Source organism: Cryptomeria japonica, chromosome 11, assembly GCF_030272615.1.
Source record: "Cryptomeria japonica chromosome 11, Sugi_1.0, whole genome shotgun sequence".
Classification (NCBI taxonomy): Eukaryota; Viridiplantae; Streptophyta; class Pinopsida; order Cupressales; family Cupressaceae; genus Cryptomeria; species Cryptomeria japonica.
The window spans coordinates 251,244,365-251,259,939 of NC_081415.1; the positions used below are offsets into that span (position 1 = coordinate 251,244,365).

The window sequence follows — 15,575 nt, forward strand, 5'->3', positions numbered from 1 at the left end:
TCGTCAATTTCCAAATTTGCACATACATACATGAGATAGGGGAAAATATTTTGTATAGGGGTTGCCTTAGTCAAACCTCATGTTGGTGTTCCCACCTCCATAATAACATTGATGATAATAATAATTGTAGGCTCTCAAGGGAGCAGAGCCAAAACAAATAATATAAATATTGAAATGACAATGATACCTTGGATGTGAAGGTGTTCCCACCTCCATAATAACATTGATGATAATAATAATTGTAGGCTCTCAAGGGAGCAAAGCCAAAACAAATAATATAAATATTGAAATGACAATGATACCTTGGATGTGAATCTCTTGTGTGGATCTAAACAAGGTGATAATGAATTCCTACAAGTGTTAGTAAATAACATGATAACAACAATATATAAAAAAATAAAATCACTTGATTGCAGATGATAGTATGCTTGATAATAGCCTCAAACTACTTAGCTTGATTGATCATAAATTCTAGAGAGAGAGAGAGAGATCCTTAGAAAGAGTGTAAATGAAGAAGGGAAATATTTTTATATGCAATTAACATCTTTTCACAATCAATTATCTAGAAGTCAACAACATGGTTACAATTGTCGAGCTAAAGTTGACATTTGAGATTTTAAATTGGAGCTAAATTGGGATGACACTAGCGCTATGCACTAGTGTCTAGCCCTTTTTGGCTACACAAAGGGTTAGGCACAAGTAGGTGTGACCAATATTGCCACTCTAGTCCTGACACAAGTACATTTCCTCATGATCAATAAAATACACTAAAATGTGTGCTAAACATAGCATGAAATTGTGAGGGGTAACAATTTACTATGGTGTAATTTCAACATCTCAAGTAGCATTTGGAAGAATAGCGAGAATGGCTATAAAAGTAGATGGATCACTAAGAAGACTAACAATTCTATGGAATCCATCAAACTTGTTAGGTAATTTGATAACCAAATATGAGTAGTACATAAATATATTTTCAAAGGATTTGAAGGATATGCAACATATAAGATCCAATGTGTATAAACCAAAAGATGTGCAAAGGGAAAAAAATGTTAGATGGATGAAGACTTCAAAAATTAGAAATAAAAAATTGATTAGATTTTAGGTGTTTATTTTAATGCAACTCAAGTATCAAAAAATAAATTGGTTTAGTACAAATCTTACATTCAATTGTATGTTTTTGTGAATCCTGTCAAAAATAATATTAATTGATATTAAGTTCGAGGGGTTACAATCCACTTGAAATAAATGCAACATCAAGGGTGCCACTTGATACTAGAAAGATTACATCATTTTATAATAAACTCTAATAAATTGAGCCAAAGAAAATTAATGATTCATTAAATCTTACATTTTCTATTATAAGTAACCAAAAAGCTAATAAATTCAATTTTAATTCAAGTTTATATAGACAATTGAAAAGAACCTATTAAATCGGCGGATCATAAATTATCAACATTCTAAAACACAAATATTTAGAAATGAATTTAAATACAATGAAAGGTAGTGTGAATGAATATGGTAGAAATAAATTTGACAATATCTTTTAAAGGAAAAAGGCCATCAACATAGAACTTTAATGCTTATAGGAAACTCTTGACCAAGGTGAGTGAGAGTTAGCAAACATAGATAAAGTCTCATGATTGAACTATTGATGATACTAGAATGGTGCGTCAAGGGATTTATTGTAGTAAATAGTGATTGAATACATATTGTAATGGTGTGCTTCATTATCACTAGGAGAGATTTTAGAAAGCTCTACGTCTAACCAACAATAATATATTTTATTATGTTTAAAAATAATAATTTACAATTAACATCCAAATCAAACTATTGTTTTAGATTTTCAATTGAAATAAGAAAACAACATTTAAAACTTTACAATTCCCACATGTACCATATGATACAAAACAAAAATAAAACCCCTTATCTAAAATCAATCCAAACCTTTAATGTGAACATAATAATCTTAAAAGGGTACACAAACTACAAAACATTTTTTTATGAATTCTAAGATGTAGAAGAAGGACAATTGGATAAAACAAATATAGGATAAAGCATAGATGGAGACTAAAAAGGTGGGACAAAAATAGGCAAAGACAGAGAAAAAGTAAATACAACACAACCATATAGATTAGGAGAAAGTTTTTATAAGAAAAAATAAATAATGATCTAAAGTTTCTCGATGATCTCAACACAATAAAGAGGATCATTTTTGTTCACTTGAAGCAAGTTATGGTATTTACAAGAGAATCAAAAGATCTTCTAATAAATTTAATTAATCTATCAAAGAACCTTGTTTTGAATTCCTTATAATTGTTAGTAGGCATAAAGATGCAACGTATAAATGTCTTTCAATAAGCACTCCACTAAACATATCACATAACCATGAAGCATAACACATTAATGAAGCACATATTTAAAATGTCAATATCTTGATTTAAGGTTAATAGCCCCATTTAATCAAGGAAGTAGTGGTTGGTCAAATCATATCGAAACGAATACGATTAACTTCACTTATTACTAAATCTTTAAGGATTCAAGATGCAAATATAAAGTTGCATGAGGAAAAGGAGAAAGTGCTCAATCTAGAGATATCTTAGTTTTAATAGTCTAAATATAAAAAATAAAAAATAAAAAATAAAAAGTTTTTAAAAAAATGAAAAAGATATTGGATGTTGACCTAATTATACATTTAGAATCATGTGAGAATGAATATGACTGGCCTCACTATTCACTAAAATCTCATAGAGAACTAGAATGCAAAGATGAAGTTACATGAACAAAATGCTCAATCTTAAAGATTGAAGTATGAAAATAAGATGAGAAGATGGAGAATTTTTGTTTCAGTGAACCCAAGTACGAAAAGAAAAAGTTTGAAGAAAAGTAAAAGATGTTGTATGCTATGAAGAAGATCCAATTAACCATTTGGAGAGATTCCAATACTATAACCAAGTAGCAATCCATTAGGAAGCGAAAAGAGGGCCAAGAAGCTATGTTCAATGCATCAAGAACAGAATGAGAAGCCGCACAAAATGAATTTGTGTGCTTAAACATGAAGAAACTTAGAGAAGCTGCATGGATTGAAGGATGGGATTCAAGTACCAAAGTTTGAGAAATTATAGGGGACTAACTAAACTAAAGGATCAACTGTATGCATATTTCAATATCATTTATGATACCTTGGAAAAGCTGGGTATGTGTTGGTATAGTTTGTACCCCTGTTAAAGGTTATAGGCTCAATTGGCTTTATTTTCCTGCATCTTTGATTTGTGAGGCACTGCTTAGTCTTGCTAGTGTTATTGCCTTGCATCACCTTCATTATGTTTCCCTGGGTTGGCCCTTTGCTCATGGTTGCAGTCAAGCGAACTGGTCTTATTGCATCCCTATTTCGCCCCAATGTCAAAGTTTGTACTTCAAAATTCCATTTTTTCTGGTTTGCTTTGGGTTTTCTTATGCCTTAATCATTCTCTGATCCATTGCCAACACTATTACGTCTCAGAGTATGGTTGTTGATTTTCATGTGTCTACATCTAGAGGACTTCATTCAATTTCTTTAGTGGTGCATGTATTCCAGTTGTTTTCTTTGCTTGAATTTGAACGCTCCAGTGGGTTGAATTGGATTGGGTCTTTGCATCCTGTTGATTTTCACACCAGTGTTTGTTAGCAATGGAGAAGAACTGGACCCAATTTTATTTGGTACAAAAACTGGGTTGGTTTTACACTTGGTTTTGGGTGCTTTTTGTTGTCCATTGTTCAATTTTATGTATTCAAGATTTAAATTTGACTGTTGCAAGGTTATATTAAGATATTTTTGTCATGAAATATAATCAAAGTATTAAGAATTTTGTATTATAATGACATTTAGATCCTTATAGGAGGGTACTGGAAGTTATAGTCGAAAAGTTAAGAATATCAAACTTCAAAGTCAGGGAGAACTCATAGTTGATGATTGTGATTGAAGCATGAAACTTTGGAGTTGATTGGAAAGTCGTGTCAAATGGGATGTGAACTGGGGTAAGTCTAAACAGGGAACCATGATAACAATATAAAATCATTCAAGGTGCCAAGAACAAGGTATCAGGATGATCTAGAATTGGTACCAAAATAAAGAATGAACAAAAGTTTGACTTCCAAAGAATACAAGAAGCGATCAATGGAGTTTCAAGCTTTTAGTGTGATAATAAATGAGTATCAAGTTAAGGGTTGACCAAAAATTTAATTCCAAAAGGCTTTTAGAATGGAGTAATAGAGTTTTGGGGAAGTATGGAACCTAGTATTAGGGAAATGGAGATAGTTACCCAAAATAAATGAGCTTCAATGTAAGAATAAAATAAAAGATACCCAATATAAGAGAATAACTCTATTCTATCAAATGGTGTAAATATACAATTTATGAATACTTTACTATGAGAAACTCCTACATATATATAAACAAGGATGAAACATAGGACAACATAAAATGATAGCATGTGTCTTAATCTTATGACTTGAGATACAAAAATTGAATTCCCTACATAAACTTAAGTAACAAGGTAGGAAAAAGATCTTAAAAGGAAACCAATCAATTAATATACAATATTTCACACCAACATTTCTTAGTTTTGATTTGAGAAATGATATTGCATCCAAAAGAGTCTTCATCAAACCCAAAATTATTATTGGAAATAAATATCTAAGTTTAAATTATTAAATTACGATATCATAATATTTAGCTTAATCTTAATTTATTGAATAACTTCATAAGTGAATCATCTTCAAAAATATGGTCAAGGAAGTTCTAAAACTCAATCATTGTTGTGAATCAAGTAGATTGTTCCACCAACTTCGGCTTATATAAAATTTATTTAATTTTTTCTCTATTATTGTTTGCCTTTTTACCAAAAATTGATCAAGTACATCACCTTTACCTAAAAATTGTGGCGTATTTGAAAAATTCATGTTGCTTTGGTTCCAATAATTAAGACACAACATTGACATTGTTTCCAAAATTTTATTATACAATATTTTCAACTTTTGAACAAATGGAAATTGACTCACAATTTTAATTTCAAATTCATTTTATGGGTCGTGAAGGGAATACTAGTCATGTATGATGAACATAATGTCCACATGCAATAAGCAATAAGCTCATTATTATGACCTTGCACGATTGAAGTTCTATTTGTATGACCACACACCAACTTCCTTTCAATTGGAGAATTATCCAAGCCTTCAATCTTCTTCGAGTTATTTTTGACAAGTTCTAAAAGAGTATGTGAGGTTATAATTTTTTTTAATTTTATAAACTAGAAGTAGATGAGGTTTAAGGGCATGATTCTCAACTACACAAGCTTACATGCATACCCTTGAATTTGTAGTTTCCACTTCATCTAAAGACTTCTAAGAATGTCTTGTATTTAATTCTCTTGGATATCTTGCTTGTCTACCTAAGTGAGACACTAAACCCATTCCCAATCATAAGAATTTAAAACATTTGGCACTCCAAGAAAAGATTTTAAACTCCTCTATTCCTAACAATCCATTTATGAATAGCTTCTATTTGTTATAAGAAAAATAACTTCAAGTTGTATAGTTTTGGATAACCTACTTCAATTACCTTTCTAAACAAAGAACACATAGAATCTCTAATTTAGAAGAGCACGTTACCTAACATTGCATGCATTTATAATAATCTATTGCATTATGAGCATGAGCATGGAATCGCTAATTTCAACACTTCATTTACATTTATTTTTAATAGACTTCATTTAAAGGTTTGTGATATCTAATTTGAGATGTAAGAACTTGTCTTCTTTTATATTTTTTTAAGCTACAAATCTTGCATCAACATAGTTTTTCTTTTCCCACACCATCTTCATTATCAATAGATTCTATGAATGGATACTTTGAAATCCACTCGAGCAAGAAATTCTATGGCATGCCCCAAAATACAACTTTGATTTCTTTGACATACTTTTGTTGTTGTTGTAAGCATCAACACTAGTAATAGCATGTCAATTATTAGCTTGTGCGAAAGTGGTGTTGATGCATTCACTAAAATTTGCATAATTTAAAGTTTATAAATAGATTATCTCCTTCATAAATCTCATTAGAGTCACATTGATAGTGAATTTTTTTGAACTCGAAGTTGTTAGATACACCTTTCTAATCATTTAGTCTCAATGGACTAGTCCCTTCATCTCCTTGATGTCTATCAAAATGAGACATTCTAGTGGGCTTGCCTTTCTTTGTTGGGTCTATATTTATGTTTGCATCATTTGGAGGCCATTTTATTAACTATTAGACATTCGCATGTATGAGCATAATGGAAATCAATTGTATCTAGTGTTACACAATGACATGCAACACTAAAAACTAAATAGGGTTACATAATGCTTGACCACCTTCTACAATAATACGGCAATGTCATAGAATCTTTATGTGCTCCAACAAAGTATTAAGCAATTTTCTTGTGTTACATAATGCCCAATGACATTAAGCAGTACAACACGATATTGCACAATGCCTCAATTTTTCTATGAAGTGATGTGCAATGCTACAAAGTGGTAAGTAGTTATTGTAATTGCCTTACAACTTGTGTTTGTCACCTTACACAACAAAACATAATGCTAAATATGTTACATGGTGTTAAGAAATGTCACATTGTCTTTCATAGTGTTACATAGTGATATGTGATGTTAAAACTATACAACAATGTTACACAATGACACAACATTACACAATGCTACACAACATTTCATAGCCTTGCACAATGTTACATAGTGTTATGCAATGTTTCAAACTATAAAGTAGTGTTATGTAATGACTCATGGAATTACACAATGTTGCACAATGTTTTTTTATTATAGAAGTAGCAAAAACAAGGGTGTTGACCCTTAATGCAACAACCCAAAGGTAGTAAGAAAACAATACCCAAAACAACAAAGCCTACCAAGAAAATAAGTTCTTGTCAAAGCAGAAACAACCCTAAACCCAACTCAAGAAAGAGGGTTTTGGGGGGTGAAAGGAAACTTGCCTTTACGTCTATGACTGACCATAGTCCAAGCAATGCTATCATTAGGCTCAATAAAAGGAGAGTTCGGCAAGGAGGGATCTATTGGGAGCAGTTCCATAACAGCGGCAGGGGAAGAGACAACAATAAGATGCTGCAGAAGAGAGGCATTGTGAACATAAATGATCAGAGGAGAACAACGTTGCACATCCGAAGGAGTCATAGGGACAAAGGATTCAATGGCCAATGTTACACAACAAAATGTTACATAACACCTAATGTTACACAATGACATACAATGCTACAACCAATGAAGCAATGTTACACAATACCTCATGACATTACACAATGATGCAAAGTTAGAATTTGAATCAATTTTGCCTAAATTTTTACATGATGTCTCGTGACAGAGATTGCACAATGTTACATAGCACCTAATGTTACACAATGATATACAATGCGACAACCAATGAAGCAATGTTACACGATGCCTCATGACATTACACACTGATGCAAAGTTAGAATTTGAATCAATTTTGCCTAAATTTTTATTTGAGTGATAAATAGAGACAATTTAAAGTAAAAAAAACATCAACTATGGTGAATCACTTTAATTGGGTTCCATATATTAATAAAAGAATGGGTAATATAAAATGGACTGTAAATGAACAATTAAGTTGACCAAATGTTCAAGATTAAGTCAATTGGTAATCTTGTACTTTATCTTGAATCTTCATAAGCGTATATGATTATATTCAACAAAGTTCCTACCCATTTGTGTCTCCTCAAGCCAAAAGCTACCATTGCACCGCATGTAGAATGGTATTACCAAATGCCAGATATGGATGAATCAAGTGCAAATTTGTAGATTGAGAAACAAGTGAAACGAATTATTTGTATATTGCTCAAACTAAATAGAAAACTTTGTACCATTGGTCCTAGGGCCTCTACTTGTCCTATTCAAATTCTAAATGCTTATATTTGTGAGAAAATAAATCAACTCTAAGTACATAAGGAATGCCATAATTATAAATATAGCATGATTCCAACTAAATTTTTGATTTTTGACTTTTTGACTTAAAGAGGAAGGTGATTGCACCATGATTTTCATAAATTGCATATAATTGTGGCGACAATAACATTAAATTGCTGAATATTTCATATAAAATGTCATACAATCACAAAAAAAATGATAAATTTTCTTGTCATAATATGAAAAATCAAAACATTAATTTTTACAAACAAAAATCAAACATCAAACATCAAATACCAAACAATTCAAACCCAAATTTACAATTGAAGTGATGGGTTCAAACTAAATTAAGCATCCTAAATATCTATTTTAAGTAATTAAAATATCTAGGCTAGGGAGGATTCATGTAAGTGTGAAATGCGTACATAGCATCAATTATAAGAAGCCAAAATGCTAAAAATCACGAATTGGTTACATATCACCACCAAATTAATGTATGCATGCATGTGATTAGTAGCTAAATTAAGTTTGGAAAAAGATTTCTATTGATGAGAAACCATATATCTTACTTAAATATTGGAAGGACAACGTGAATTGTAAAACCATATTCCTGATATAATTGTGTCCACTAGTGTAAATAGATGGTGGAAGCGTGTAGTTGTTGGCATGAGCGCCACTCAAAAAAAAAATGCTAGCATGTATGCAGTATACAAGGTCATGTAGGAAGGACCAAAATAGGGATAGAGGCGTACAGGGGTGGAAGGTGGTAGGACATGGTTAGGGGAGTGGTTAGGAAGTGACTATAAGTAATGTGAGGGACAAGATCAAGTGAAGTGGGGTATGCTAAAAGAAAATAAGCAATTATCTCACTTAATATAGCTCTTATAATTTTTTTTGGATTTTTGTAAATTTTTGCAGTTTGACAATGCTTAGAGCATGATTAAAAGAGAAAAGAACAATTGCAACACAATGTGACATCAATTGTACTCTAGAAAAATTTGTGGAAGGGAGCGTCCAAATCATTGTATATAATGTATTAATCAACAACAAAGGTTACAATACAATATCAACATCTTTGTACTTCAACGAGGTCTACAATATGAATCGAAAGAAATTCTGACAACATAATCTTACATCAAACATGACATACAATTTTCATTTCAAACCTCATATATATATAGATTAAAACGACCCAAGAAACCAAAAAGGTTTTTCCAAAACCATGCAGCATTAACAAGTAAAGATAGTCCACATTCAACCCATGTGCCTCACCTCCAAGGCCTACTCCTCCCAACATGGAATGTAACTCCTGATTGATCAGTTTTATGACCAAGATGTCCACAAATGTAACTCTCAAATGCTTCAACATAAGATAATAATTGCACATATGCTTCTTACATATGACTATAAATAATTGATCAAATATGATAGTCAAAGCCTACCTAATAACCCTATATTTAATGACATTTTATAAACATCATAAGAATAAGAATAGAAAATATCAACAATAAAATCTCATAATTCAATTTAAATGAGCCACCATTTTTCATATGACTATTATTTACAATATCACAAATATTAAATTATTGCTCTTAGACCTAAGACTTTGCAAGATATGCAACACCCCTCAATTCTCTTGTCCTGGCATATACAACAAACATCATGGAGGAGGGATAGTGTTTGGAAGTCAAAAGTCAGAGTGAGGGATGGGAGGCAAGGGTGAGTAAGTGGAAAAGCTGACAAATGTGGGAATTAGTGGAGGAGGAATAAGGAGAAGGAAGGGTGAAAATAACAAAAGAATAGAAAAAGAAAAATAATAGTAGTAATCCACCAAGCGACTAAGCATTACTACAATGAAAACCCAGGTTACACTCTCCCTGGATCATGTTGCATAAATACAATCAAAAGTGCATACTATATAAGTTCGGGACCAGTCCCATGGGCTAGAGAGCTAATAAACTCTCATTGACCAATCAATAACGTAAGAGTACCGGTAGTAATCTGCTAAATCCTCATTGATCAATCAGAAAACAATTGAGTCTTGACCAATCAAAAAATGTTAGCATGATAAACCCTAGTTGATCAATCAAAACAATAATATAGTTGTAGCATCAGTAGCAGCAGCAACAGTATCAGCATAAGTAAAAGTAGCAGCTGCAGCAGTACTTGACCAATCAAAAAATTAATAGTAGCAGAGCACTGCTAGCAATAGCAACAGGGAAACATCTATGCAGCATACATGATATCTTATTTTTGACTGTTTAAATTAATTAATAAAAAATTAAAATTCTTTTAATTAATTAATAAAAACGTAAAAGGTACATCTTGTATGCTGCATAGACAAAAGTTAGCGACTGTGATAGTGGCAGCATCAATTTACCAATCAAAATATAGTAGTGGTAGCAGCAGTTCCATAAAATCAACAATTGTTAACCAATCAAAAAAGTAGCAGCAGCAGTTACCAATCGAAAAATAATAATAGCAGTAGTAGCTACAGCAATAGCAAGTATCTTCCTATGGTGTGAAGGGCTTGGCATATAAATGTCCACATAATTAAAACTTTCGTAGTTAGTTAGAAAGCGATCATGTCATTGCTTGTTAAAACATATATTTGAGTTATTACGACAAAGATTAAGCCCATCCAAATGAAAACATTTATGAGTTGATTATTTCGTGTGCAAAAACATTTTATACATTATCATTTTCAGATATTTTTGGAAGAAAATATAATAGAATGGTCAATGGGCTCTTGGTCTACTGGTGAAGTTGAATGGTTCTTATTGACCCCACTAGGGATCAAGTCTTGCTGAGTGCAAGACTCTGACATCATAAGGGATAAGGCTGGGATCGTGCCTTAGCGAATTTGGTGGAATGAACACCTCAGTCCTTGTTTCTTAGCCGAAGAGGTTTCAACCTAAGGCTCCTGCGTGCTCCCATATCATATTTAATTAGATCTCAACTCTTGTTTTCCTAAAAATCTTAACTTTATTTTCAACTAGTAAGAGATAACAAAGCTTCAGTATAGCCATTAATGTGGCGTCAATTGATTCAATATTCTTTTAGCCCTTATTGCAGTGTCAACTTCCTCTGATGCTCCCACACATAGCGGCTTAGAACCCCAAGGTCCAACAGCAAAGGAGTATATGTTTTATTTTACCAGATCCATTAGTGCAATGATTTTCTTCTCAGCTGGTGACACTCAAGGCTCCAATTTAACTTTCAAGTCTGCTTCTCAAGCACTTCAAGGCATCTTAATCCAATAAAATGTATGCTGGATGGTTCTAGGCTAAATGATATCTCAGGCACAGCTTCATACAACCTATTGTTCTTTGAAATTTTAGCGTTTCCAGAACCGTGTATAACCATGCAACTACTCCAGTCAAGTAATTTATTCCTATTTCTGACCAGTGGGATCAAGGACACTTCCCACAAAAGCCAGATTGAGAGCTTCGTGCACAACCTGAGAAAAATTTCAGATCATCAGAAGATTGACCAGGAACTTGTAGGAAATTCTCAATTTATTATTAGCTTGTTACAACTTGGGATAGTTACAATGAACAATAGAGATAGAATAGTTACCGGTTGGTTATGACATTCCATATCTTCAAAAATATATGAGGAACACTGAACCTTTTTCTACATGGTCTGCCTTGACAAGAAGCAACATGCGCAGGTTGAAACTTTGCAATTTGAAGTACTTTCTTCTTTCGATTGCTGTTGATAACTATAAAGTTCCGTTTGTTACTTGTTTTATGTAGCGTTACTTTATAAGCAAGGGGTTGTAAAATGCATTCGTCTCAAGCTCAACAAAGATCCATATCAGTAAGATTTGTTGCTTATTTTACGCTTTCTTTTGAACTGGTGAAGCTCAGGGCTTCATCTCGCCAACATGCCTTTTCATTAGTCCGGGTTGGGTTGTCACTAAAGATATAATCATCTAACAGCTATCTCAAGTTCAGCCAATGTCCATTTCCAAGCGAAGCCAATATGGTAGGAAAATGCCAGTATGCAATATCCAATGCAATTTGCACAGCATGCTTTAGGGTTAGTTGAGATATACAGGAAAAATGTCAAGGGGGAATGGAAATTAGATTACCAATAATCTCCACAAGAACAATATCCATCCCTGAAATGATGGAAACGGTTTGGATCCCTCACAATAATTTCTCGACTGACAATTTTAGATACATGCTTTATGGCATTGTGGCAATCACCGCACACTCGGAGGTTCTTAGTGACCTGGATTCTTACTCCAGGGTCTGTATTAATAATACCAAAAGCAACTGCCAGCTTTTCACTGTGACTCCCAACGATGGATTCTTTATCATCGTCCTCCACATCATGCAGCACAAAACTTTTGTCAGCAACATAACCAGCCTTTTTCATCTGCTCAAGCAAGCTTTCCCACATGGCGTAGATTTCTGCTGATTGTGGGTGTGATTGGTCTCCAACAAGGAATGTATGTAGTTTATTGCCAAGCTCAATCCAGCTGCATCCTGGACTTTTTGTCAACCCAGTTTCTTTCATCATAGCTCTTACCTTTGCTACACCATCCCACATTCCAGCTGCAGCATAAATATTTGACAGCAGAATATAATTTACAGCCTTTTTAGGTTCTAAATAAAAGAGGTGTTCAGAAGCCCATTCAGCCAATTCAATATGGCAGTGAACTCTGCAAGCACCAAGCAGTGTTCCCCATATCCCAGCATCGGGCTCTAATGGCATATTACTAATGAAACTTTTTGCCTCATCCAACTTCCCGCAGCGGCCAAGAAGGTTGACCATACAAGCGTAGTGTTCCAATGTGGGCGTGATACCATACATTTGAGACATGCAATGGAAGTATCGCCAGCCTTCCTCAACAAGTCCGGCATGACCGCAGGCATTCAAAATACCAATGAAAGTTATTTCATCTGGTTTCATACCTGTTTCTTGCAGTTGAGAGAAAAGTGCAACAGCATCATTAGCATGTCCATGCATTCCATATCCCCCAATCATTGCATTCCATAAAACCAAGTCTCTTTCGGACGTTCTGTCAAACAACTGCCGTGCAATCTCTATGCTACCGCATTTGACATACATATCTATGAGAGCAGTCACCAAAGATACATCTAACTCAAACCCATTTCTGACGGCATAGTCATGAATCCACTTACCCTGTTGCAGAGCCGCTAAATGACCGCATGCAGGTAACACACCCAACAAAGTAATCAAATTGATTTCCACTTCTGCCACTACTTGCATATGATCAAATAATGCCAAGGCCTCATTGGCATCTCCATTTTGAGCATAGCCTACAATCATAGCATTCCAGGAAGCCACATCTCTTTTAAGCATTCCGTCAAACACATTGCGTGCTTTCTCCATCCTCCCACATTTAGCATACATATCTATAAGCGAAGTCCCCACGTTAACATAAGCATCGAAACCATTTCGAAGTACATAGCCATGGATTTCATTGCCTTGTTTCAGAATTTCTAAGCGTGCACACGCAGGCAACAGACTGACTACTGTGACTGAATCCGGCTTCACACCATCTTTCTGCATTTGCCTAAATATCTCCAACGTCTCAACAGGACGCCCATTTTGAGCAGACCCAGCAACTATGGCATTCCATGAAACCACGTTTTTTTGAGACATTTTGTCAAACACTTGCCGTGCTTCATCTAAACAAACACATTTAGCGTACATATCAACAAGCGCAGTGCCAATAAAAACATCCAATTCAATCCCACTTCTAACAATCTGATAATGAATCTCCCTGCCCTGTTGCAGAGCCGATAAAGCAGCGCAAGCCTTTAATACAAAGGGGTAAGTATAACCATCTGGGTACGTGCCTTGCTCTTGCATTTGGTAATAAAGCTTAATGGCTTCTTCATAGGGACCATTCCAAGCGTATCCTCTGATCATGGCATTCCATAAGAAAATATTCTTTTTTGTTATTGAATCAAACACCATGCGGGCATTTTCTCTGAGGCCACATGACGCGTATAAATGCACCAATTTGGTGGCTAAGAAGACGTCCTGAATGAAGCCTCTGGTGAGCAAGTTGGTATGGAGTTGTTGGGTATGTGGAAGGGATTTAGAGGCCTGCAGGAGAGAGCCCAAGACATCAGAGTCCAGAGGAACGTTTTGGCGGATGATGAGATGAAGCGTAGGCAATGCATCAATCATTCTGCCTTCGCTGCAGAGGGCACAGATGTATGATTTGGTTTGTGATATCCAGTTGGCTTTTTGAACACAGGCCATGGAATTTACACAAGCTTTAATGCCTCTGAACAGTCAATCCGGCATAACAATGATTCCATTCTTTATAGTTCGGTCACCAAATGGTTTCCCTTTCTTTGTTCTGGTTTCAGCCTGTATCGGTTCACTAGTTGAAAGAGCTAGTTTTATCACTATCCACAAAACCCATATTATTGTAAACACACATATATTGCAGAGCAGCCCGTTGAATATGAACCCGATCTCATAGAAGTTAGTAACTCGTTGGCAAAATTTGATATAACCAGTGACTCGAATTACCCATTAAATACATGCAATTCAGAGTTTAACACCATATAGAATCCCATGCCAACCAATGACTCAAATTCATGCATCAAATATGGGAAAGTTATAAGTTGAGAGCCTAACATCTCCATAGAATTTCATGCCATAATTAGTGAGAGAAAAAAATGTATTGCTTTAAAGTTAATTTTTTATTAATGTTGTGGTTTGGAAATGGTAGTGAGGGTTCTTTTGTTTAATGTGACATTGATGCTTTGAGGTTTGGTGTTATTGGCACCACCTCCTCTTTTGAGAGGGCTCCTATCTTCATGGCTTTGAGTTCTTTCTAGGAGGTTATTTCTAATTCTAATAAGTTGTTCTAATTTATATAATAGTAAAATCATTTTAAATATTGTAAAAATTTATAATCACGTTAAAAGATAGGTTGGGGAATAATGTGTAAGGTCAAAATTTCTAATGTCTTTATTTTTTTTTAAAGTTTGAATTTCATGAATTGTCATAACTGAGTAAGTTTAATGATGTCTGATCTTTTGCTAAAGCTCTACATTAATGAGTAGAAAAAGAATGGTGATCTAAGATCCTTGATAGCATTGAGATAGCCATGTGTAGTGAGGGTTTCTTTGTGGCCACCTTCTCAAACAAATTAGACAAAGATCTAATTTTTAGAAGTGGTCCCTTGTTCTTAGGTACATGTGGTCTATAAAAAATCTGGAAAAATAATAAGTTCAAGTCCTAACACCTCCATAGAATATCATGCCAACTATTGACTCACTCAAATTTATCCATTGAAAAATGTAAAATAATTTCAAGGCCTAACATCTCCATGGAATGTCATGCCATAATAATGAATCTTGTTGTAGTAATACTGAAGATTATATTGCCTTAAAATTGTTGTCCTTTTTTAATTTTAATAATTGAACTTTATAAATGGTAGCATGGGTTCCTATGTTTTTCATGACAATTGGAACTTAAAGGTTTGTTGTTGTTGTTTTTCCCATTACGGTATCCTTTTGAAAGGGAACTTGCACTTATATCCCTACATTCCTTGAATAAGGTTGTATGTAGTCCTAACTTCCTAAGTAGATGTTTTAAGATGCAACAATG

The 15,575-nt window shown here is 34.0% G+C and overlaps 1 protein-coding gene across 1 annotated transcript in view; it reads right to left on the reverse strand.

Annotated features, from left to right (window-relative positions):
• LOC131069670 (uncharacterized) overlaps positions 1-14,519 on the reverse strand; it is a 124,661-nt gene extending 110,142 nt beyond the window's left edge. Inside the window, exon 1 of the mRNA XM_058005176.2 lies at positions 12,061-14,519. Within this exon, the coding sequence (XP_057861159.2) occupies positions 12,061-14,213 (2,153 nt within the window). The 5' untranslated portion in view covers positions 14,214-14,519. The remainder of the gene's footprint in view (positions 1-12,060) is intronic.
• Positions 14,520-15,575: the final 1,056 nt, after the last annotated feature.